The 27283-nt window shown below is 39.4% G+C and overlaps 1 protein-coding gene across 11 annotated transcripts in view; it reads left to right on the top strand.

Annotated features, from left to right (window-relative positions):
* LOC121933287 (protein adenylyltransferase SelO-like) overlaps positions 1–27283 on the top strand; it is a 46721-nt gene that overhangs the window by 1042 nt on the left and 18396 nt on the right. For 4 of the 11 annotated variants that reach the window (XM_042472783.1, XM_042472782.1, XM_042472781.1 and 1 more), the window contains exons 2-11: positions 424–675; positions 4588–4706; positions 5977–6105; positions 7147–7211; positions 7554–7625; positions 11980–12078; positions 18588–18655; positions 21637–21724; positions 23748–23817; positions 25056–25128. In XM_042472783.1, coding sequence (XP_042328717.1) covers positions 462–675; positions 4588–4706; positions 5977–6105; positions 7147–7211; positions 7554–7625; positions 11980–12078; positions 18588–18655; positions 21637–21724; positions 23748–23817; positions 25056–25128 — 997 coding nt within the window. In that variant the 5' untranslated portion in view covers positions 424–461. Of the gene's footprint in view, positions 1–78; positions 337–423; positions 676–4587; positions 4707–5976; positions 6106–7146; positions 7212–7553; positions 7626–8044; positions 9460–10994; positions 11305–11979; positions 12079–18587; positions 18656–21636; positions 21725–23747; positions 23818–25055; positions 25129–27283 lie in introns of those variants that run through there. The other 7 variants (XM_042472787.1, XM_042472790.1, XM_042472789.1 and 4 more) reach the window with 5 other exon arrangements.

Here is a 27283-nt window from a genome sequence, read left to right on the forward strand (position 1 = left end):
AAAATGTCCAAAAAAGTATAAATTTCAACTATCAAACCTTGGTTTTCCATTGTTTATAAGGGACACCATTTTGCTATGGCGTTATATTTAATGGGACTTCAGCATCCATGGATTTTGTTATACACGGGGGATATTGGAGCCAAACCCCAGCGGATAACAAGGGTCGACTGTGTATAGACTGTGTGGTATAAATAGCTTATTGCCAAAAAGTGGGTGCTTTTGGAGTGTTTTCCCAGAAGGAGCTTGTTTGCCATGGCCATCTCCTGAGGCTGAGAGAGTGTGACTTGCTTAAAATCACCCAGTGGGTAAAGGCAAACCTGTCATGGGGTTTTCTTGGTAAGGAGCTGAAAGCAAGAATGATAAAGAATAGACCATTTTCAAAAGGGTTCAAGCTAATTGTCTTTTATTTTTGGTTCCATACAGACTTGAACTATCATTGAGAAGAAAATTCAGGACCCAATATGTCAAGATATTCTGGAGTTCAATGGTTGTTCACATGGTTAATGCTGGTATGTCAGACTGGATGCTACCTCCTGGACTCATTAACTGCTGCAAGTAATTTTAGCTATATGCATAAATACATCAATGCATCAAACTCTGAGCAAGACTATTGTGAAAGAAAAAGGAGATTATTTACTTTGAGTGAATGGAGACTTTCTACAGAAAAATTTACAGGTATTCTACAGCCTCCTTTACACTTATCTAACATTATGTATTTGCCAACAATTGATTTAAAGTAGATTTACAGTCACCCCTCCTAATTAACGGATCTGAGCTCCATGACCTTGAATATCCGCAGAGGGGTGACCACTGCTATTTTCAATGGTGCGTGCACCCAGCATGCGCCTGGACCATGTGCATGGGGGCACTCCCCATTCAAGGCTATGCGGCTTGAATATACATGAGCCTCCATTTTCATGGTGGGGTCCAGAACAGATCCCCCATAAAAATGGAGGACCAACTGTATATTGATTTAAAGTACTGTATATTAAAACTCTAAAGGTGAGTTTCTGTAGATGAATAACATGTCTGATCCTATAACAGAGCCAATTGACCTAGAAACCCTTTGATATTGAGGGTACTGACTAGTATGACTAATTAACCTTAGTGGGATTTAAGTGTGGTTTCAAAAGTGTTGTTTTGGATAATTTCTGGCTGCAGCATGCCACCTTCCTCACATGAGTCCTGTTGTGTATGTAGAGAGTTTGTGAGTACCCAAATATCTTTTTGCCTGGTCAGTATTCTAGCTCTGTATTGACAGAGTGCACAAGACTGGCCTTTTCACATAAGTGATCCATGCTGATGCAAGTACTGTGTGTAATCTGGTCTGAGCCCTACCATTACACAGGATAAGGCAACCCTCCCCACACTTATGTATCCATTTAAACCTCTTTTTGGGTGGATAGCTGCTAGTGTGTGCCTTTGGGCCTAAGATCCTCTCCTGCCTGAAGGTGTTGTGGAGGGCACTGTCCATTCCAGTGCTGAAATAAGATTCAGTAGCCTCATATGTTTAAGTGGAGGGGTGGTCAGCTTGTCTTTTGGATCAAGCAGCAATATGTCTTCTGCCAGCCATGATCTGACCCAGCAACTGTTTAGCTATCAACTGGAATATGCAGTATTCTATATGTGTGTTAGCATATAGAATGTTGCATATTTTTAAATTTTTATTACATTTTTTCATCACAATAGCCTGAATATGTGTGATACCTCTGTTTTACAGAGGAATGAACTGAGGCTATTGATTAAATACCACCACAGCATACTTAATCTCTTCTGACATTGGAAGTTAAGCAGGGCTGGGCCTGGTTAGTATTTGAATGAGACATCACCACCACGTATGAGGGTTCCTCAGGTAGGATTATGTAAAAATCAGTGACAGATAACAGTAACAGCTTAGATCAGGAGTGGGAAAGTGCAGACTGGTGCACACAGCCCCTGAATCACACTGTTGAAGGGCCCCAGCCCTCTCTGCAAGTCCCCTAACCCATCCTGAATATTTTAAAAATAATTTGGCTTGATTTGGGGGCAATTTTTCTATCCATCATGAGAGTATCACCATGGTATAGATGTTGAAGTGTTGGACTAGGATTCTGGGAGACCAGGATTTGAATCCCTGACCATCATGGAAGCCCATTGGGTGAACTTGGACAAGTCAAACATTCTCAGCTTAAGAGAAAGGCAATGGCAAACCTCTGAACAAATCTTGCCAGGAGAACTCTCATGGTAAGTCAAAGTTGACTTGAAAACACATATGAAGAAGAAGCTTACCAGAGCCCCCGACTTGCCCAGTACTTCTGTTTTCAGCCGTATGAGTCAAGATGGTAGCTTGATGTCACAAAATGGCAACTTCCAGTCATCGTTTTGTCCTGTGCATGATCAAAAACAAAGGTACCTTTTTGCTTTAATAGGCTGTTAGCAATGTAAAATTGGGAGAGTGAAAATTGAGCCTCACCTTCATTCATTTGCCCTCTAGTGAACTGATGGTTTGACACAGTATATAGTAGCTTTCTGTACTTCTTTGATCTTTATATTTTGACTTTCTTCACTTGGTACTCAAAACAATATGCAATAAAATACAAGGTAAAAACAATAATAGTGAGCATCATATTTTAAATATGTAATACCCTAAAGGTGCCAGATCCCATTTGACCTTGGAAGCTAAGCAGGTACTTGGATGGCAGACAGCCAACAAATACTAGGTGCTGTAGGATATATATCAGATGGAGGAACTGGTAAAACCACTTCTTGAGTATTCCATGCCTAAGAAAACCCTATTAATTTAATGGGGGCTTGAAAGCACTTGTACACACAATCTTATCTAAATAAAGACAGAACAGATTAAAATAGATCAGATGAAACCAGAGCGGCCATTTTAAACCAGTGAATGTGTGGCTAGTTCTTCCATGCATCAACCAAAGTACTATTCAGTAGTCTACATGAATACTGTACTGAAATTTTACCTTCATAATTTTGAGGAAATAATGATAATATTAAAAGACAGCTTTGTGAAACATATGTTTTCCTTTCTTTTCTTGAGAGAAGCAAACTCTAATGCTAATAGAAAGGTTTCTTTCTGATATTAGTGATATTTTTACAGTTACCCAGTTTTTCATTTTGTTCTCAGGAGTCTCTCATTCAAGTTAGTTACCAGGTCCAAAGAAGACAGAGTACCTAACAGAATCAGCTGGAAAAAAGCCTGTAATACATATGTTTTATCATATAATTATATGTTCTCCTTTTAATATTTATTAAAAGTGGGCCCTCTCAAAGCCCACTTTGAGACCTGTCTCCAACGTTTCCTGTGGATAATTATCAAGTCCACAAACATTTAGCTTCAGCAACTTCAGAAGTTCTTACCCTAGCAGTGCTGATCACTGTTTTATATTAGTGATACCCTGATTTTAAAGACAATGTAAATTTAAATACATACAGTAAATACATAAAGGTGATAAATAACACAAAATACTATGTGTGCATCTTAAATGCATTTTTTTTAAAAAAAAAATTGGCCTAAGCTGTGCTTCACCACAGCCTAAGAAAATTTGAGTTTGATGATTTCATTTTCTCCAACCACTAGGTAATACAGTACAGTTTAGCTTCATTTGAATTTTCCCCTTGTGCAGCACTCCTCACGATTTAGGGTTGCCATATCGGATCTGGAATGGGGCTTCTGTCACTTTAATCCTTAACAGATTGTGGAAGAGGAGGTACCATAAAGTGTTGCCAAACGTGACGATGGTAACTTTCCTCCCTTATCTTCCAAACCCTAACTTGGGGTCTCCCCCCTTCCAACATGTCTGTTGTCTCACCAATAGAATCAGGGAGCAGGGACATGAAGGAATGCCTAGTTCTGGTTGCCAGATGCTCCTTCATTCCTCCTCCCCCCGCAGCACCATCTCCAGTAGGGAGGCAATAGCTGTGTTGGGAATGGGTGGTTGTAGCTAAATATTGGGGTTTGGAAGGTGAGGGAGGACAGTTACCGTCACCGAGCTTGTTGGAGCTTTAAAGTACCTTGTCCTGATCCAACAGATCCAATCTGGCACTGGGTAGGGTTGCTGGAAATTGCAGTCTAAGAACATGTGGAGGATTCTGAGTTAACAGGTGGCTTTCATTTTTTCAGAAATGGGGGCCAACTATTACTTGTTTGCCTCATAATCCTTTGTATAATCCTGAGATTTGGAACCTTCGGTCCTTTACATGTTTTTGGACAACAAATACCACTATTCCTTGCTATTGACCATGTTTTCTGGGACTTGAAGTCCCAGAAAGCACTTTTGGAAAATCAAATGGTTCCGTCTTGAAATAACGTAATACGTGCATCAATTATTCATTAATTTGTTCAGTAACCTCTATTTTGAGACTGGATCTGAAATTCAAGCCTTGTGGCAAAATATCTGGCCTACTCCTCCTCCATCCCCTGCCTTTTGTACAACCTAGCAAATAACGGGCTCATGAAAACTCCAAAACTTGCGCATTATTTTGTGGCATTTGATGTGGTTTTAAAAGTAGGGCCCTGTTGCAGGTTTTGCTGAAAAAAGGCTAAGTTTCATGACTGTTGTGTAAAATGATTTTGCTTGTTTTCTCTAGCTGCCCTTCCGATTGATTCTATTCAGGAAAATTATGTTCGTGAAGTTTATGGCATCATTTTTTCAGTTGTGTACCCTACTCCGTTTAAATCCAGAGTTCGGCTTGTAGCTGTTTCAAAGGTTAGGCTTGATTTTCTTTTTTCTCCCCCAGCCTCCCCCAGCTTTACTTAAAATGCCTTTGTAAAAAATTAGGACTCTCTAAGTATAAAAATATAACATACAGTATTCTATGCACAATAGTAAGAGCATAAGAGCATACATAATGTGTACCATTGCATATTATTATATTTATTGAAGCAATTAGTAGACAGAACTAAAAATATAATATGAGCAAAACATTGTTGCTGAAAATCAAACTGAATTGTATAGTATTTCTAAACAGTATGCTTCAATGCATGAAAATATTATCCTCTAGGTTGAGGCCACGTGACCTTAGGGTCTTAAGTCTATAAATCCAGAAATTTTCCCTTTTGTCCAAAATGTCTGAGGAGAAGGTGCCTCAATACCAAACAAGGATAAATACAATGCACCCTTGCTAACCGGGGGGGGATCTGTTTCAGACCCCCCCCCCCCCGCAGATAGCAAAAAACGTGGACCCTTAAGTCCCGTTCTTTTCAATGGGCATGCAGGTGGCACGTCCACGGTTGGCACGAGTGCACTGTAGTGTACAATATATATTGTTAAGTGTATATACATAATATATCCTAATACAGTGAGGTTTTCGAAAACTACAGACTTTCTCTACCCGTCATTAAACTTCTTTCCAAGAAAAAGTGCTATCTTTTTCAGAACATATTCTCACATATTCTGGTTTGCACTGGATGTACTCCAAACTTCTCCCATAATTGCAACCTCCTGCGTGTGACTAAATATAATGCTCAGCAGCTTCAGATCTTTCCCTAAGACATCAAGGAGATTCACATTATCTGTGTTACTGAAAAATAGCATGTTCATGATGTAGAGAAGGTAGTTGAACAGCTGGAAAGCCTCTGGTATCATTTGCCCTTCTGCACTGCAGGGCAGGCCACTGGCATGAGTGTTCCTACCTTTAAGAAGAGTGAAATGGTCAGCTGAGCAGCAGATTTGGTGTGCCATGAAAGGGCAGCAAATTGTTAATGTTTTTTAATTTATTTTAATTTGTTATTGATACATTTTTATTGTGTGGGAGAGGAGCTTGTGGGATCTTCCTAGATGTCCAGATAACTTGACTGATGTGAGGGGTACTGTGCACTTGGGGTCAGTGGAGGGGGGGGCAGCAAATGCCTTATGATAACCCTAATGTAAGTGGCCCACATCCATGAAATCTCACTGATAGAAGTGGTCTTTGCAGTCAGACTACATGAAATTCATTTTATTACTTGGCAATTTCTTTGTTGTTATCTCTCTTCAGGAAGTCTTGGAAGGCATATTGGACCTGGACTTATCAGTGTCAGGCTCAGAAGATTTTTTACAACTTGTCAGTGGTGCAAAATTAATCTTGGGATCTCTGCCCCTCACCCACAGATATGGTGGTCATCAGGTAATAATAACCTAATAATAATAATAATAATAATAATAATAATAATAATAATAATATATTTGAGATTTTCTGTTTGAAAACTGTAATTTTTTTTTTTTACCCTTCTTCATTTCATTTATTTTTCTTCTTCTGCAAAGCTATGCTCGTGTATTTTTGAGGTGTGGAAACTTTGGTCCTCCAGATGTTAGGAATGCCCATTATCCTAAGCCAGCATGACCACTGGTAAGGAAGTGTGGGAACTGCAGTATAAAATATCTGGAGGGACAAAGGTTCCTATGATTGTAATATTTGGCACAGTGTATCCTGTCAGTCGGAAATGAAGATCTTCAGGGCTGGGAGAAAAACCTCATTCAATAATACCTCACTGAGGACCCATATTGCTGAACTACAGTTTTTCTGCTGGCATCATTTTCTTTCCTCTTCAACTGAACCAGTAGATGCACTGTAAACTTGTTTGTTCCCTGGTTTAAGGCATTTCCCAGTGAATTTCCAGTACATGATCCAGACTCTTCAGAAAGCCAGCTTTCATGTAATCAAAAGTATTTTTCAGTAAGGGCTAAATCCAGTATTAGTCACTTAATTGGGATTAATAAATCCCATTATTTTAATGGACCTACTTGAGTTGAATAGAGTTCAGTGGATTGAGCAGGTTTCAAAAGGTTCCACCAAAATCCACTTAATAAGCTGAGACCTAACATACTTACTAATAGCAAAGGTTTTATTTGCTTTTCATAGATTGCCTGTCTCTGTTGACCTGAGCTCCAACTTCTAATTGCCTCTAATAATGGCTGAAAAAAACTTTGAGTCCCATTTCTCATTCCCTATTGCTGCCATATTTCACCACTGGAATAGGAATAGAATAGAGTAGTCACTGCCTTCAACAGCTACATCAATTGAATCTGTTTTTGAAAATATGCAGAGTTTGCTTTTCTAACATGGTATTATGTTGAATACCACCATCATCAGCTTAGTGATCATTTTCCAGATCTAAGTTTGCTGGACTAATATTTTTTTATTTTAATATCTGCTGTTCTTTGTTAGTTTGGTAGCTGGGCAGGCCAGCTGGGTGATGGAAGGGCTCATTTGATTGGCGTTTATACAAACAGGTAAATATACTTCATTTTAAATTAGTATTTTCTAAGCAATGTATGATGATCACTGATATCTGAGGAAGTACATTAATAACAATTACTGTGTATGGTAATACTATTGAAACTTTTAAAAAATATTGTCTTAGTATACCTAATAACAATCAGGGAAGGGTATATATTGGTATATATTTTCTTCATATTTCAGATTGGTTTAAGGATCAAGGCTGAGAGAGTGTGGCTGCCCAAACTCTGGGTATAGTGTTCATGGCTGAAACAAAATGTGAACCAGGGATTTCTGGACTTGCACATGTATTTACTGTGCTGCAGTATTTTCTAATAGTAATTTTGTTTTTGCAGGCTTGGTGTTAGTTGGGAACTACAGCTAAAAGGTTCAGGAAGAACACCCTACTCTAGGTTTGTTGCACATGGGTGAGGCTTTTGATTTAGTTTCTGTTACACATCAAAACCCTTAATTTTACCTATTATCCTGGCATTAAGCTCTACCACAAAATCCAGAATCAACTCATAGAATAATCTGCAAATTAAGTTGCCTTTCAGTGTACTGGGTAGCATACATTTGCTTGAAAGGTAAATACCTGCAGATTTTTACCATATGTTCTGACAACCACTAACCTAAGAGGCAGTTTAAAAGAAGAGTAGATGGATTAATGGATGATACATTTGTCATTAGTTATTAAACATAATAGTCAGGAAGTAATACAGTAATGGCTTGACTGTTGGACTAAAACTCTGGAAACCATGTTTTGTTTCCTGGCTCAGCATTAAACCCATTGGGTGATCTTGGGCAAGTCATATACTCTCAGTCTCAGGGAAAGGCAATGGCAAACTTCTTCGGAATGAATCTTTCCAAGAAAACCCCATGATAGCCTAAAGTTTGCCATAAGTCGGAAACGACTTGAAAGCACACAACAGCAACAACAAAAATATACCTCACATCATAAATTTCTGGAAGATAAAATCAGACCAATATTGGGGGATTTTGCATTTAATCATGATGAAAGATGGATAGACAGCTATAGGAATTGTAGACCTAAATCCAGTAACTAAATCTCAGCTAGACCCAATGAGACAATTGTAAGTCAACACTGGTATAAAATCACATTGATTCAATAGATCTCAGTTAGTTGGGAGTAGCAATTGGACATAGGCTGTAAAGTTTGGGAAGCCTTATAGAAGTATGTGGGGTTTTCCACTCTAAAAAAGGATTAGAGACCAGGTTGCTGCTCTATGATGAGAAAGACCTCTAGACTGCTTTTAGAAATGCTGCAGTCATTGCTTTTCAGACTGCCACATTTACTGAATTTTGCAAGGGATCTAGATATAATTATCTTCAAATTGTAGTCTTCTGATGTCCTTTTGTTTGTTCTATAGTTTCTTCTTGCCAGTGAAAATCTATTATGGAAGAAAGCTACAATAGCTTCACAATGTCATTCAGCTGTGACCAGTAAGAGCCATCAGTCCAAAAGTATCCATAGTAGTCCAAAAAGAAATTATACAACATCTGTTGTCAATTGTTTTCAGAACAAGCCTCTTAGAATAATATTGTATGCACCCAGGGTGAAGGCTTTCACTTTTCTGAAGAGCTGAAACCACTGTGCACTAATAGAATCAACAAACAATGGCAACTTTCAAATTACTAGTTTCATATAGGGACTGTGCCAGAGGAAATGCTTCCAAAGTTGCTTGGTAGGAACAAAATCAGTCCAGCATGGATAGATTTAATACAGCTAGGGAATATACAGATTATAAATTTAGAGAGTTTTTCAGATTTTTCTTTAATCTATCAGTTCTGCTGCCAAACAAGAATTTAAAAAAGTCTGATGAATTTGAAGACCCAATGAGATCTGTATTCACTACAAAAACTTGCTGTCTTGCAGATGTAATCTTGGTCATAGAAACAGCTACAGTGCTGCTTACTCTGCCTGTAACTTGTTCTCTGTAGTGGAAGAATATGGGATTTCAGCTGTTTCATTCTTTGGTTCTGCAAATACTGTCACATGTGCACGTGATAGCATGGGCTTCATTCCATGCCTGAAATGCCAACCATTACATCAGAATTTGTTATTAAATGTCCTCAAGTTGACTTCAACATACGGCAATCCTATGAATGGGAGACCTCCATCAACAGCTTTGTTCAGGTCTTGCAGACTCAGGGCCATGGCTTCTTTGATTAAGTCTATCCATCTGGAACACAGTCTTCCTATTTTCCTGCTGCTTTCTACTTTACCAACTATTGTCTTTGGTAATGAGTCATGTCTTCTCACGATATGTCTAAAATACCACTGTCTCAGTTTAGTCATCTTGGTTTCTAGGGAGAGTTCAGGCTTGATTTGCTCTAGGACCTATTTATTGGTGTTATTAGCTGTCCATGATATCTGTAGAACTCTTCACTAGCACCACCTTTCAAATGAGTGGATTTTCTTCCTATCCACTTTTTTCACTGTATAGATTTCACAACAATATATAAAAATAGAAAATATGATATGATGGACATTAGTAATCAAATATATTACTTGCATGCTTATCAAATTTGCAGATGACACCAAATTAGGAGGGGTGGCTAATACCCCAGAGAAGAGGATCAAAATTCAATGACTTTAATAGATTAGAAAGCTGGGCCCAAGCTAACAAAATGAATTTCAGCATGGAGAAATGTAAGGTACTGCACTTAGAAGGAAAAGTGAAATGCATAGATATAGGATGGTGGACACCTGGCTTAGCAAGACTATGTGTAAAAGGAATCGAGTCCTAGTAGACCACAAGTTGAACATGAGTCAACAGTGTGATGCGGCAGCTAAAAAGGCCAATGCAATTTTAGGCTGCATCAATAGAAGTATAGTGTCTAGATCAAGGGAAGTAATAGTATATAAGTATCTATACAAGTATAGGTAAAGGTAAAAAGGTAGTCCCTTGACATGAATGTCTAATCGTAACTGACTGTAATAATAATAATAATAATAATAATAATAATAATAATAATAATAATAATAATTTATTTTTATTTCCCGCCTCTCCCATGGATTGAGGCGGGATTACATCAATAAAATTGCAATGCATGTACAAATAAAACAATAAAATACTACTATATATTACATAAATACATTCAGTAGAATATTAAAATTACTATTAATTCAGTTCATTAAATTATCATCTAATCTTTCAGTTCTGATCATTTAATAATCAAATAGTCATAGCCAGAAGTAGAAGCCAGAAGAAGAAGACATAGAAGCCAGATAAAACATGAAGAATAAACTCTTCCAAAACATGGTCGCATAGCTTGAAAAACTCACAAAAAAACTATGGATGCTGGCTGTGAAAGCTTTCGACTTCAAATATGTTGAGTGCTTTTAATGTGAGGGCTATTGTTTTGTTTGCCATGCCTATCGATAAATTGTAGTTACAACTAGAGTAGACTCTGTCTCTCGTACATCAGTGTAGGGATAGTCAATTCTCTGAGTTGGCGAGAGGAGAAATCTACAGAATGGGTTTCAACCTATCACTACCCAGAATAGGCAGGGAAGATGATGATGTCATCAGGCCAAAGGTTTTCAGGCAGTTGCCATCTTGGCTTGCCAGAGCAAGCTTTTTGTGTCTCCTTTCCCCACCCCAACCCACCCTTTCTCCTTCTTCTTGCTTCTACACAACTCCTTTCACCTCTGTCTTTCATTCTTTATCTTTTTCATTTGTCATCATTAAAAAACCCCACCAAAACCTCAACCTCTTTATCTCACTATCGCTTTCTTCTTTTTCCCATTCCTTGGATGGCTTCGGTACAAGAAAGGAATGATGCAGGGCCTAAGAAGACTAAAAAGTGTTTTCATTCCTCTTCCGGCCACTCTGAAGAAGCTTCCCCTGCTGTTAACTGTAGATCAGCAAGCGGGGATTACACATGCTTGCTTCCACATACAGCCACTGCTCTGCCTGGCTTGAAACATCAAACTGATTGGAGGCCCATATCGGGTCTGGTGGTGTTGGACAGCAGCACCAGTGATCAAGACTCCCTATGTAGCCTTATCAGAAATGGCCCTTTCCCTTCTGCAACATGTTTCAGCCTCCAAGGACAGACCTGGTGTGACCTATGGTTGTGGTAAGTGGAAAGGGGTTTTCTATGTTTCCTGTGGATTCCTCTTCTTGGCCCATGTTTGTGAAGCCTCCTACCATCCCTCCAACTAACCTCATGCCTTTTGCAATGGAAACCCACTCTATGGATTCCTCTTCTCAACAACCCAGAATACTATAAATAACCAGTGTGACGATCTGTCTATTTCTGGTTTGTTTCAGTTTTGTATTATTACCTACAATTAAATTCTCTTTTCATGTTTTCATTTTAAAGATAATAATTTTTAAAAGGCCAAAAATCTTTCACAATGACCTGCTCAAAATGTTGTGGGAGTAATGAATAAGCATTACTTGTTGCACTGAAAAATGTCACCCTTTCACCAATTAATATGATACTACATCACTACTTTTAAAAGATATCATTTTTCTGTTTATTACAGGTGACAGTACTACTTGTAATGCATTATTTCCAAGCTCTAAGTCCAAGTGATGCATATCAGGTTAAGTTCAGTATTTTCTTTTCCCCATTCTAAAATAAAAGGTAACATTTATATTCTTTGTAGACTGTAGTCGACAAAAAGCCTGTGCTGGAATAAATTGGTTAGTCTTAAAAGTGCCACAGAATTACTTTTCCTTCTCTTTTTTACTGAAACAGACTAACACATATGTTTCTTTGAAAATTTATATTGCTTGTTTTTCATAGGGATGGAGATGGCAGAGCTGTGCTTCACTCTTCTGTGCGAGAATTTTTGGGAAGTGAGGCCATGCATTATCTTGGAATTCCTACAAGCCGAGCTGCGAGGTACTTTGTCCATTTTTGTTCTTTTTATTTGGTAGAGTTAGGCTTAGATTGTGTGCTTGTTTGTTCCACTAAAGTTGGGAAGGAAAGGCTGAAATAGCTTTGTTTGGTCATTCTATTAATTGTATTATATTGACTTGTGTTAAAGCCATACATCTTGTGGCAGTACAGTAGGTAGCCTTAAATCTGTATATGTATTATAATGATAATAATGCAGGATCTGGAGAAGAATATTTGCCAAGATAGTGAAAGAGAAAGACTTAATATTTCTTTCAGTTCCACCCAGCAAATACTCTTATCGTCCAACCCCATGTACCCTGTGTCTCCTCCAATAGATTTTGAAGGTGGAAGGAAACATGCCGTGGAGAAATATCCCTGGGGTGGCACTGGCAACAGAGATTTGGCAGAGATAATTGTAGGGAACACAAAGGATTAAGTACCCCTGCTTCTGCCCACTTATTTAGCCTTGCAAGTTTCCCTCTTCCTCCCTAGCACTCACGCTGTGAAGAATTTGCAAAACACTTTGCAAACAAAATCACTCAGATCGCTCTGACTTGGATGCTGTAATTGAAACAGGTCCAGTGGATGTAATCTTGGCACCAGCTTATCCTGTATTATTGGATAAGTTTTAATTTGTGCAGCCTGACAATGTGAACAGGATCCTTGGAGAAGTGAGGGCCACCACATGCATACTGGATCCTTGCCCTTTCTGGCTCCTGAAAGCAGCTAGAGAGAACTGACCAAGTGGATAAGGGGAATGGTGAATGCCTCACTGCAGCAAGGCAGATTTCCATCCTGCCTAAAGGAGTCTGTGGTGAGACCATTACTGAAGAAGGCCTCCCTGGATCATTCTGAATAACTATCATAGAATCATTGATTTGGAAGAGACCACAAGGGCCACCTAATCCAACCTCCTGCCATGCAGGAAATGCAGCCAGTCTTTAATATTCCATTCTTGGTCAAAGTTCTGGAGTGAGTGGTGGCTCCAGCTCCAACGGTTTCTGGATGAAACAGATTATCTAGATCCATTTCAATCTAGCTTTAGGCCTGGCTACGGGATGGAGACAGCTTTGGTCGTCTTGGTGGATGATCTAGCAGGGAACTAGATGGGGAGGGTGTCCCTGTTGGTTTTGCTTGACCTCTCAGCAGCTTTCAATACCATCGACCATGGTATCCTGAGCCGCATCTCTGGAATAGGACTTGGGGGAACTGTTATGCAGTGATTCTGGTCTTTCTTGGCGGGGCAAACTCGAAGGTGTTGTTGGGGACTCCTGTTCAACTCCCTGCTCATTGGCCTGTGGAGTCTCACAGGGTTCAGTTCTGTCCCCCATGATTTTAACATTTATATGGGAGTGGTGGGAGAGGCCATCTGGAGTTTTAGGGTGAGGTATTACCAGTATGCAGATGACACCCAACTCTATCTCTCCTTTCCAAGGATGCTATCTCCGTACTAAACCAATATCTGCTGTCAATAGTGAACTGGATGAGGGCAAACAAATTGAAGCTTAATCCATACAAGACCAAGTGCTCCTGGTTGGTCGTAAGTCAGATCAGGGAATAGGAACTTCATCTGTGCTGGATGGGGTTACACTCCCCCTGAAATCTCAGGCTCTCAGCTTGGGTGTTTTCTTGGACTCATCTCTGAGGCTGGATTCCTAGGTTTCAGCAGTGGCCAGGAGTGCATTCACACAGTTAAAATTGGTGCTCTAGCTGCACCTGTTTTTTGAGACATCAGACCTGTATACAGTGACATATGCCTTGATTAATCCCATTTGGGTTACTGTAACACACTCTATGTGGGGCTGCCTTTGGAAACTGTTTGGAAACCAGCAGGTGTAAAACACTGCAGCTGGAATGCTGTTTCTGGGCACAAGTGCTGGTCATGACCTATACATCCCTATACGACTTAGGTCCAGGCTATTTGAGAGACTATGGCTCTGTACAGACCAGTACTTTGTGCTGGCCTATGGGCGGAGTCAGGGTGCAGCATCCCCAGGGTGACATGCTGTGTGCTGTTCCAGATGGCATGTGGTATCATTGTGCAACTCCGGTGCTGCATCCAGATTACGCCGTGCTAAAGGGGCACCATACCGCTGTGCTGCCACGGCTATGGTACCCTGTGGAGGGCGCAAAAAGAAGCTGCTGTTTGCGGCTCCTTTTTGCACCCTCCAGAGGCCAGATTGGGGCCGCAATGTGAGGTTGCCGCAGCCCCGATCTGGCCAGGAAAGGGGCAGCTGCAGACTGCCCCTTTGGGGCAATCTGTATGGCTCCTATATCACCCCATATGAACCTGTTAGAGCCCTAAGATCTTCCAGGGAAGGCTTTCTCTCAGTTCCTACACCGTTGGAGGCTCAACTGGTGAAGACACAAGAGAGAGCCTTCTCAGTGGCTGCTCCCACCATCTGGAATGCTCTTCCTTGGGAAGATAGGCTGGCCCCTTCCCTGCTTGTCTTTCATTGCAAAAATGGTTTTATTCAGGCAGACTTTTAATATATAATAAGAGGATGGCATATATAATCAGGGAATGGCTTTTACACTGGGTGGGTTGGGTACTGCAGTTTTTAAAGTATGTAATTTTATATTGTTTTTATTTGATGATTTAATTGTTTTTGTTGTGGTGTGTTTTTATTTGTGAGCCACCTTGGGTCCCTTTCTGGGAAAAAGGCAGCATAAAAATAAATAAATAAATGAAATTTTATACTGAATATGTATAAATGTTAGGAGAAAGCTCTGTATTGCACATAGCAGATAATACTAAATAAGCAGCTACAACACAGACACTACAATTCAGTTATTACACATGTTATGCCTGTGTGAGGTGCCTTGCTTGTATTGCTAGAATATTAATGAATGTGAGTTTGAAATACTTAAAATGGAATGAGGAGATACTAAGTGTGCTTGTGCATTAAGGTCTTCCTGACTGTTGAAGCAGGTTTTTGTTTCTGCCAAGTCCATGCAGTGCTTTCCCCAGCATTAATTGAGAAAACATCTGCTTTTTGAAGTACACTATTTTAGGACATATTAGAGCACCTACTTAATTCCTTCAGCAAATGTACATTATGTATTATATCTGCTGAGTTCAGGTGATTTCCTTACCTCTCCTTCTGGCATGCTGTTTTGAATCCCCATAGTGAAATGGCTACTTAGTGGGAGGGCAGCGTTCTAGAAAGCTTTCCAGACTTCCCTTCATAAATATTTAACCCAAACTTCATCCCCCATGCTGATAGCAAGATTGTTGCCAATGGGAAGTTGTTGTTGCCAATGGGAAGCTGTCAAATCTCAGCTGATGCAGTTCATTCATAAAGTGCTTTTTAGTCTTGGCAGAAGAGTGGAAAAGAGCATATATTTTATCCAGAACACTAGTTAGATGGATTGTTGGGATTTGGAAGGCCTCATGATTCCCACTACCTCATTTACATTAATTTATCATGTCACTTCATCAGTTATGTCTGTATTATTTACTTAAGAATTTAGTATGAGCTTTTTTTTCTTAATTGTTGTTGTTGTGTGCTTTCAAGTCATTTCTGATTTATGGCATCCCTAAGGCAAACCTATCAAGGGTTTCTTGGGAAGATTTGTTCAGAGGTTTGCCATTACAGTATCTTCCTTTAATGCAATCATTATTTTTCTCCTTAATCACATCTTCAAATTCTGCATTATTTTGAACAAATTCCATTTGCCTCCAGCTAACATTTAAAAGGTTTCACTTTTTTTGCTTTGGCTGTGGTGCACCATCTGTGCACAGACATAATCCTACTACTGGTAGTGACAGAGATTTTGAATACTCTGCCTCTTACCCGAGCCATTTCCCCTCTCCTTAGGCACGACTGTGATTTCCAGCTCCCTAGGGATTAACTTATTGATGCCAAACTTGGTACAGGCACGCAATCATCATAGCCCAGCACTGCAGCCCAGTAGTTCTAAACTCGAACAATCCACTAGTCTCAGGCTCCAGAGCTGTTGGATTATAGGCTTGTGCCAACATACCCAGCTGCCTAAAAGGCCTGGCTTTTTAAAGATAAGGTATATTGTGTTCTTTACTTTCAAATGAATGTACACTGTTCCTCATTCCTCAGGCAACATTGTGGCACCTATGCAAACATTATTAGCAATTCCAAAAAAGCTAAACCATTGTGGCAGAGATACTGAAGGGCATCTGATTTTACAGCCAAATCAGATTTTAATTTAATTTATTTCACCTACCTTTTGACAGTATTGTATTAACACACTCTTAGTGAAAAATTAGGAATCATGAATTGATTTAAGAGTGGTTGAATTACTGTCCTCTTCCCGTAGTAGGATTTTAAGACACCACATTGTCCTACTGTTTAAACAAACAAGGGCAATTTCTTAATGTATTGTTGGATGGGGAGGGCATATTCCTCAAAGAGTTTTTAAAAATATTTTTTATTGAGCTTCTGTTCCCTCCAAGTGTGAGCTTCACTTGTCCCACAGTGAAGTCTGTAACTACATTTATAAACTGTGGTTATTGAAGAAATTTGAAAATTCTAGTGTTTTATCTGATAGTCCTGACGTTACATCCTCCAAACAGATCATGCTGGCAAGGAATGCATAAAGAAACATTTAATAAATATTTCCAGATCTATTGTGAACTGTTCCAAGCTTATGAGGCTCAAGGGCCAATTTTCACCCAAGGGAAACAGACGGGCCGAAAGCACCGTATTGGCGCGGAAATTAGGGTTCCAGAGCATGTGGCAACTACACGCTCTGGAACTCTAATACGTATTGATGGTGCCATCTTTACGTGGTGCCGTCCATAAGTGGTGCACATGCACTACACAAGCGTGCCACCATGTCCATGCCTCTAGGCACCGCACTTGCATCGTGGATGTGTCACAGTGCGCCAATGGCACACTGATGACGTCCTCCCTGTGCACCCAAAAGAACCCGCTTTTAGCAGATTCTTTTTGTTTTTGTTTTTAATTTTATTAATAACAGACAACACATTACAAAAATTGCAAGCATATAAACAAACATACATAAAACATTGGTTTCAATACCAAACCACAAAACAAAATAAACATACCAAATAACAACTATGTAAATCTAAATCATTATATTATATTATTTAATTCTAATATATATATATATATATATATATAGTGGCTTCCTCAGAGTAAATGCATATTTTACATTACTAACCATATCATATCTCCTAGGTATACATCTTCAAATAAAAAGTTTTTTACTTCTTAATTAATTTTTTACTTCAGAATTTTTTTAGGCATTCCCATTCCCTTTCTGTCTTTTCCTTATCCAGATCCTTTAGCGATGCAGTCAATATAGCCATCTCCATTGCTTCTTCTAATTTATTTATCCACTCTTCTTCTGTTGGAATTCTTTTCTGTTTCCAGTAACTAGCATAAACAATTCTAGCTATCGTAACCATGTATAAAATAATACGTCTGTATTTTTCCCCACTTCTTTTTCTAATAAACCTGTCATATTTAATAAAAATAATAAAGGACTAAATTAGCGGGTTCTTTTTGGAGCAGAGGGAGCCTGCACGGTTTGGTTGCTGTGGGCTCCTTCTGGAGGGAAAATGGGCAGCTCCAGACCACCCCTTTGGGGCGGTGTTTTGATCCCCTAAGAAATCAAGTACTGATTTAGTATCTTAGCAATACCTATACAAGCGGACCTAACATCACATTAAAGGATATAGATTTACAATGATGAGAAAATGGATAGTTATAACCAACTGTTATAATGTACAAGGAAAAATGAATAAGCTATCTTCCTACAGCTATACATAGCATACCTAGGCAAGATCTAGTTTAAACCGCAACTGAGTACTGAATATGATGCCATCATATACCAACTACATCAGTGGCAGATACAGGACAAACTACATGCAATCCGAGCTGAACAATATGCTATCCAGCAAAGCGTGGAGTAAAGGGATCCTGAGAAGACTCAAAGGTCAAATAATTAGTGCAAAGATCCAAAGGACCAAACTTCCCCGCAACAGTTTACAACCAATTTCTTATTGGGCTACTTTCTGTCCTAGTTGGGTCGATGTGGAAATTTGGGATTATTTCACAACACACAGTTTTAGCACCATGATTTCACTTTAGCTGCCATGGCTGCATCCTATGGAATTCCAGAATTTGTAGTTTGGTGAGCCACTAGAACTTACTATGTAAGAATTCTAAATGCCCTTCCTCAAACTACATTTCATAGAATATTGCCATGGTAGTTAAAGTGAAATCATAGTGCTATAACTATGTAGTGTGAAAAGGCCCTTAGAAATAACTGTGGGTTTAGCTGCTGATAAGTTCTGATAAGCCCCAAATTGTGAGAATTCTTTTAAGCTTAGTTGATAATGAACTGGCCAACTACACAAACATGAGAAGTGTTGCTGCAAAAAGACCATCCTGGTTAATTTGTTATAGGCAAAATGAAATTGTGAAACAGGCTTTCATGATGATACATATTCCTGAAACAATTTGAACCTGCTTCATGGTGAACTGCTGAATTTTTTTCCTCTACAGCTTAGTTGTGAGTGATGATGATGTGTGGCGAGATCGGTTCTACAATGGGAATGTTAGGAAAGAAAGAGGTAACTGTTGCTTTTTATTTTTCTATTTTGTGATGCTATGGCTCTCCAATTAACTTTCCTTCAAAGCACTTGCACCTTCTGTTTTTATGACATAAATGTCATCAAGCAAAATAGGTTCATAATAATAATAAAAAAACTGAGCAAGATGGTGTACTATTAGCTCAGTGCTAAAAGTGTAATCTTAGGAACATAAAACACATTGGGCAGTAAGTATTACATCAGTTTTCTCTGTTTTGAACAAGCCGAGACAATCCATAATTCATTCTTCTGTATGCTACTCCAGTCAGTTCTAAAGCTAGATTAGAACCGCTGTAAATTTGCACTTTTATGTCTGTAAAATTACACTGAAGCAAGAATGAATAAAGTGTGGTCCAACAACCACACGTGACCTCAAAGGCTATTACTACAGGCCTTGGCTCCTCCAGATTCCCAGAGACTGTAGTTTTTCTGGCTAAAATAAATAGGGGAGTGATGAACTGCATCTCTCGTAAACCTCCAGGAAAAGAAATACATCTTTTAAAATAGGTTGTGTTCCCCTGCATTTTTTGACATTTAAAAAGCTTACCTGTTTATCAAAATCAGGCGTGGCATTCTGGACACTTCCAGGTAGATTTGTTTGTATGGGTGTTAGTTTGTTGGCATTTTTGGAAGTACACACAGCTTCTTCAAGGTCCAGGGGCAGAAAGTTGGTGGCTTTACCTGGCACAATTGTCTAACCCTGCCTGAAAGCTTTCATTTTATTTGTGTCTGTTTTTTGGGCGGATGGGGTGGGATTCCGAAGTATTTTAGGTTTGATGATTTTGTACATTTTCTGCTTGGTCATTTTGCTTCTTTTGTTCTTAATGATTGTTTACTATGACTCTTTTACATTTGTCATCCTAGAAAACCATCTCATGACAGATGCAGGAACACTAAGCAGCTGTATAAGAGCACAAGGAAAACCCTGATGGGTCAGAGCAAAATCAATGTAGTTACACAGTAGCCAATAAGATCTTTTCTGTTGCTGCTCCAGTGGATACTACCCTGAATATGGAAGTTACATATAGCTTGTAGGCTTATTAGCCATTTAGAGACTTGCTGAGTCTAGGGGCCTGAACAGACAGGCCAAAATAAAGCTGCTTCAGGTCACTTTGGAGTAGGGATGCCATATCCTGGCTGTGCCTGTGATTGTAACGGTTTTGGGGTACTGACCCAGTCCCAGTCCAGTTCACTCTAAATCCTGGGTTTGGGCCCGGGCCGGCAGCTATTGCTGCGGCCACTAATGCGCGCAACCGGCCACGCCGCCCATCTCCTCCCCCTCCACCGCTGCCTCCTGGGCACGGCCGCGCCACCCTCCACCTCCTCCTCTGTATCCTCCACACGGCCGCGCCACCCACCTCATCCTCAGACGCCTGCTCTGCGCCGTGCATGGCCCACAGCAGTCCCCTTGAGGCTGGCTGGCCAATAGCAGAGCAGCTGGGGTGGGGCTGTTTCCAGCCCCACTCTGCCATTGGCCAGCCTCAAGGAGGAGGAGGAGCCTTGGAGGAGGAGGAGGAGGAGGGGGAGTGAGACTCTGGGCCAGCCAGGGGAGGGAAAAGCGCCCTTTCTTGGCGCATGGCGAGGAGGAGGGTGCCCATTTTCAAAGTCCCCCCCCCAAAGTGTGCTTTCTGTGTATTTTGGGTGTTTTTAATGCTAACAGGTTTCCCTTCTTTTAACAATAATAGTGATGATTATGATGATGATGATATAGATAACAGTCAGCTTCTGAGGCATGTGCTCACTGTTTCTGAAGGGGAGAGAGTGTGAATTTCAAACATCTGAAATATGCAAGAAGCTATGTTAAATGAAGCCATATTCTATGACCAAATGTGCTGTTGTGTGTGTTTTGGAATGGAGGGGGTGGTGTTTGGCCAGAAAGGGAAGTACATTTCTGCCATCTGTCTAGGAATAATGCCAAAATGTCCTCCATTTTGAGCATGCCTAAGAAACATGCATTTATATTAACATTTTTAAAAAAGCATCCAATTTTTTCGCGTGTCCTCCATTTAAAAAAAAATGTGTCCTGCATTTGAAAAAGTTGTCCTACATTTGTCCCGGTTTGGAGGTCCTGACTTATGGCAACCCTACTTTGGAGGTATGCTGTTTAAATGATGCATGCGTCCTAGGAGGCCAAAAGCTGCACCAAAGCCACACTCCAATCCTAAGGAATGGAGCGCAGCTCTGGTGCAGCTTCTGCCCTCTTAAGATGTGTGTGTCATTTAAACAGCATACCTCCAAAGTGACCCAAAGCAGCTTTATTTTGGCCTGTCTGTTTGGGCCCTAAATTTGTTTAATCTTCTTTTTTTCTTTTTTCTTTTTTTCTTTTTTTGAAAAAAAATGATTGTGTTTGTATTCTAGAAACCCAGTTATGTCAGTATTCCAGAAAATAAGCCTCAGTCCACTTGTTAATTTCAGTTAGAACAGACCCATTGAATGAATGGGAACTTGATAAATTAGCCTTTATGTAACTGAATAATTCAGTGCATCTGTTCTAGTTGGGATTAACAATTGGATTTCGGTCAGGGGTGGGAGTCTTGCAGTCTTTCAGCTATTGTAGGACTGAAACTTCCAGCATTCCTAATGTACTTTGGGAATTCCCAATGGCTTTGGTTGGGGCTGGTGGCAACATTCGGAGGGTGACATGATTTCCACCCCTGATTAAAGCCATAGAGCAGACTTAACTATTGACTTCTTAAATGTTAACTTCTAATTTTTAGATTAGTTTAATGACACCTGTCATTTCCCTGATGTATCAGTTCTAAGGAGCTTTCCATCCTGCAAAGACTTTTTTTCCTCAGTGGGTGAAAAGCACTTGCAAATATGATTCCACTGCACATGAAGAGTTGCTTCCTCTGTTGAAGCAAATGAGTATACAAGTGTAGGAACTATAAGTGCAGTGTATGCACTACTCTGGTTCAGAGTGCATTTTTATTGAATAATATGCTTATGCATTTGTATTTCAGGTGCAATTGTCTTACGTGTTGCCAAATCATGGTTTCGAATTGGATCGCTAGAAATATTAGCTCATTCAGGAGAACTGGACTTGCTGAGGTTAAAAATGACATCTTCATTATAATATATTTATTTACCTGTTCTATATGTATTTACCTGAATCTAGCTGAATCTAGCTGAATAATATACAGTAATATAGAAGTGGGTGGCCAAAAATGGGTTTCCCAAAAGCTCACATATGTGCAAAATGCCTTTCAGCCCTCCTTTGAAACATTCCTGCATCCCTTTAAAAACTGTTCCTGAAGATGAGGAGGCTCTCTGGAGGAGCTTTGCTAAACTAGTGCCTCTGGATGTATTGGTTTTAATCATTGTCCATGCCAGCTGCAGTGTTTTGTTGTTGTCTTTTTATTTAATAATTACTTGTTTGTGAGTTCTCAACTTGTCATTTCCAGTCCTGGAAGACAGGATGATTATAAATTGGATAAATAAATGGGATTTCTAAACCCTGGCTGGAGGGCACCAGGTTGGAAAAGACTTGCAGGATGGCATTCTAGGAATGGACTGGAGCTGTCACCATATGGGAAGATCAGTATCCTGGATGTGTCTGTATATATTCATGAATGTGTTGAACGCACACATAGGGCTCTTCGGATCCTGGCTAATAAAAATGGTGGAACACTCTTCCAAAATACCACATACCAGATATATTGTTTTTAAAATATTGAACAGAAAGATTCTTTTAAAATCATGGAATAGCTACATAGCCTCTTGCTTCCAGCAAAAGGAACCGTGGCTGTTTATTGTAAACATTTACAGTGGCATAACCATGTTTATGTGTCACAGCAAGAAAAGAACAACTGCAACAGTCCAATGGCATTAGCATACATTTCATGAAGTTGGATGAGTCCCCAAAAGCAAATAAGATTTGTTGGTATAAAACTTGTTAATCCAAAGGCCATTAAACCTTATTATTCATTGTTAGACCTGCATGTACCAGGGAGTGCTTTCTTTTAAAAAAGCATACATTTGATAGTATATTTGCCATGACTCATATTTGGACAAAGCATTTGCAAAACTAGTTTTCTAAATTTAGGAAATTTCTAAATGAGAGTGTATTATAGTTATAAATATTAATAGCCTGACACATTTTCCTTGAGAACATAGGGTATGGAGGAGTCACATTACAGATTCAAGTGACCCAAGTGAAAGGGTATATAAATAAAGCACTACTCACTTGGAAGTTTAAACCTTTTTTTAAATTTTTAACATAAAAGATCCTACTACAAATTCTTGTACAGACTTTGAAATTGTTGATATGGTCAGTTATTCAGATGAGACACTAAAGAGCATATGTTCATCTGCTGGGATTTTTTGTGGAAAAGCATATACTGCTTTTGTTGAAAAGCAGAGAGTGCATGTGCAACTTGCTTTAAAAAGGGGGGGAGGACTGTTCACTTCCTATTTTATTTTTATTTTATTTTTTTGGTCATGGAACATTTCAAAAACATACAATTGCAGAGCACCCTTGGTGAAGTGGAACTGGTTCAGCAGTTCTTTGGAACATGACCAGCAGAATTTTGTATACTTACTTTATGTGTGGGTGCAAAGGTAGAATATTCAAAAACATTTTGTTTCTTAGAGCAAGATAAAATTTGCAGATTTTTGTCCTAGCTAGAGGAAATGGGAAATTGTCAATGTGTTAAATTACTATCCTTGTATTATTATTCAATTTTGAATATCTGGCACTTGGAAGTTTTCAGTTATATATGTAGAGACAGGGGGACATGCATTCATTTTTCCAGTGCTACATCCTAGAGACAGATAAGATATTATTTGAAGGGGCTTACTAAATAGGATTTTTAAAATATATAATTTCACCTCCAAGCCATGGCAGAGAAGCAGGATCTAAATATTATCAATGACAACAACAACAACAACAACAACAAATACTTCCTGAGCAAAGAGTGTCTGTTTCTTACAGTTCAGTTTAGCTTGCTTAGATGTGAGCAGTTAAAAAGAAAAAGAATCTTCCCACCTCTCAGGTACAGTCTTAAACTGAATAATCTTTTTATAGATATTTCAAGTTATCACTGATGGAATAAATTTTTCATTTCTTGTTCAGAATGGTGCTAGATCATGTCATAGATGAACATTTTCCTTCAATAAACCTATATGATCCTAATAGATATCTGGTAAGTTAAAAGACTCAGTTTCCATTAAAATTCTTATCAACAGAAATGTCTTACACATATGTGCGATGGAACCGATTGAATGATATATAATCTATAACTTTTTAAGCTTCAGATTTATGATTCTTCTTTTCCCTGTTTCTCTTCTACTTAAAAAAGGCAGCACATTGCAACATACATTGTCTAGTTACTACTACAATAACTATACTATTGTTGCTGTTTGCACATATTTAGCAGCAGCATATAAAGAACACAAATGTGATATCAAGACTACCCAAAAGGCATCTATTTCATAAACCAAACAAGATTTGATAAAGGAAGTGTGTAATCACAATAAACCCCTTAATTGTGGCTAGTTAGTAGCCCTGGGTGGTTACTTTGAAGACTGGGAAAGCAGCAATGTGGAAGTGAGTTTTGTCCATTTCACCTGTACTGTTCCTCCCGTTTCAGCCCTCCCATAAGCATACAGCTGCAGTGATTATTTTCTGATATTTAGAGTTGGTTGTGTTGCTTTTCCATATTACCAAATAAATAATGGTAAAGGCGCACTGTGGAATTCTTATTTCATGTGTAGCTTATCTCTAAGCTGAGACTTAACTATTTTCAGATTGTTCTTTTAAAATGCATAGTCTGGAATTAACTAAGGCATTTACAAATGTGTAACCTAGAGTTAGATTTGTGACTGGTTCATATTCATGATGATTCTTATGTATCTCTTGCTTTTGGAGAAACATAGGGACCAGGAAAATGTCCCAGTCCTCATTTACTAGGCTGCAGTTGCTGTGAGCAACAGGGGTGTATGTTTCTCAATCAATAAGGAAGCAGCTGACCAATGTTTTCACACACACCCTATGTTCTCAAGGAAAATGTGTCAGGCTATTAATATACACACAATCACTGTAAGCAATTTCCAGTGCAAGGGGGAATTGCAACAGGAACCGTATTTTTGCTTGTCGCACTGAAGATTGCTTATGGGAGGGGATGGAAATGTCAGTCAGCTGCTTTCCAATCTACAGGTGAACAGACCCCTGTTGCTTCCAGCATCTGCTTCCTGGTTAGTGAGGGTTAGTGGTGGTGGGAGGCTGAGAAACACTACTTAGCTACAAAGCTAACGTGGTTACAGAGGTGATACAGTATGTGATATGGGTTGTGGCCATCATATTCAACTGTAGTGTACCTGAACTATTTTTGCTGAAAGACACAGAGATTTGTTTGTTTTTTAAAAATCTGTTTTGTTTCAGGCCTTTTTCTCTAGAGTAGTTTCTGAAACTGCAAATTTGATGGCCTTGTGGATGTCAGTAGGTTTTGCTCATGGTGAGATAATTTTGTGGTATTGTGTACAAGTGTGTTGTTTTTTTAAAATGTAACATACTTTCATTGTTCTTTATTGTTGTGTGCCTTCAAGTCATTTTAACTTATGGCGACTCTAAGGCAAATGTATCACTGGGTTTTCTTGGCAAGTTTCTTGAGGTGGGATTTGCCATTGCCATCTTCTGAGGCTGAGAGAATGTGACTTGCCCACAGTAATCCAGAGTCATAGTCCAACACACAAACCATTACAGCATGCTGGCTCTCAGAACCTAACATATATAGGTTTTGCTAAAATTTAGTGTGACTCCCACAAATAGAATGAAGTCTTCCTTCTTCAAGCCTGCGTCCTGGCACCTGGCTTGTAATTTCTTTTTTGTTGCAGTTATGTGCCTTCAAATTGTTTCCAACTTTATTGTTATTGTAATTATGGTGACCCTAACGCAAACTATCATGGTATTTTCTTGGCAAGTTTCTTCAGACAGGGTTTGCCATTGCTTTCTTCTGAGGCTGAGAGAGTGTATGGTGATTCTATCATGGGGTTTTCTTAGCAAGATTGGCATGGTACATATTGCCAACAAGCAGCGTACCTGCACTGATTTTAGGGTTATGGACCACACGGCAACTGCACAGTCCCTAAGCCTAATACATGCCAGCGGCGTTACAGTGGCAGCGCCCTCTATACACAGGTGCTGCCATTGTGATGTAAGCAACACGCGGTGTCCACACATCGCCACACATTGGCGCACTTGTTACATCCACCTTGCGGCAGAAAAAAACCGCTTTTTTGGGTTCTTTTTCCTCCAGAGTGAAGCCACGCGGTTTGGTGGCTGCGGCTTCCCACCGGAGGAAAAAGACCACCGACAGGCCGCCCTTTTCAGGCGGTCTGTTCCAGGCCATTATTTCAAGTGGGTTTGCTATTTTCTTTTTCTGAGGCTAAGAAAGTGTGATTTGCCCAAGGTCATTCAGTGGATTTCCATGGCTGAATTACTAAATTCAAATGAAGCACTTAATTACTAAAGCATGTTTAGTGTATGTCAGATGAGACAGTTCATAATAGTTGAAGATGTCTCATTATGTGGATATCATAGATTTATGTGAATAAATCTAAATTAAGAAATACAATGGGTTGAATCCAGCCCTCTTAGCTATGGAATGAGACGCTGAGCCTGTTTACTAAACTGTTAAGCCTGGAGAAATTTGTAATTATTTCAACATGTATTTCATTTCTTTGAAATCAATATAGTCTGCCCTAACTGTTTGTGGGGGTTAGGGACACACAATTCCCACGAAAGTGGGAAACCATGAATATAGGCTAGTGTATTATATCATAATTTTTTTTACCCTCACAGAATATTTCTCTAGGCATTTCTTAGTCCTCAAGCATGATTCTGTGGCCAACCTCTGGTGGAAGTTGACCATAGAATTGCGCTGGAAGACCTACACATGATTAGAGAGAACATATTTTTTTGGTCATGTAGAGAGCGATAACAAACACAGTGGCAAATACAGTAATTGACAAATAAATCAACAAAAGCTTAACCCGCAAATGATGGTATTTTCAATGACACAACATTGTGCTGTTGCGATGACAGTTTTATTGTTGATCGAACATGTGGCTACTATGAAAATTTCAAATTCCATATTGGACATAATTAGAAAAAGGATTTAAAAGGAACTGCCAATATCAAACTGTCCTTTTAAAAATTTATATTGTGACCAAATCAGAAATACTGTGTACAATCTGGTGACCAGATTTAAGAAAGGATAAAAAGGTAAAGTTTCCCCCTTTGACAAGATTGTCAAGTCATGTCCAACTGTAGGGGGTGATGCTCAACTCTGCTAGTAAGCCAAAGTGCCAGCGTTGTTAAAGACGACTCTGTTATTGTGTGGCCAGCATGACTGCACAAAACACTGTTATCTTAACACCGAAATGCTACCTATTTATCTACTTGCACTTTTACATACTTTCAACCTGCTAGGTTGGCAGAAGCTGGGACTAGTGACAGGAGCTCACTCCATCACACAGCACTTGGGTCTTGAACTGATGACCTTGTGATCGTCAAAGTCAGCATCTTAACTGCTGAGCCACTGATATTTTGCAACAACAACAACAACAACAACAAAGTCAAGAGACTCATGCAACTCATTTGGAAGGCAC

Source organism: Sceloporus undulatus, chromosome 6 (assembly GCF_019175285.1).
Source record: "Sceloporus undulatus isolate JIND9_A2432 ecotype Alabama chromosome 6, SceUnd_v1.1, whole genome shotgun sequence".
Lineage (NCBI taxonomy): Eukaryota > Metazoa > Chordata > Lepidosauria > Squamata > Phrynosomatidae > Sceloporus > Sceloporus undulatus.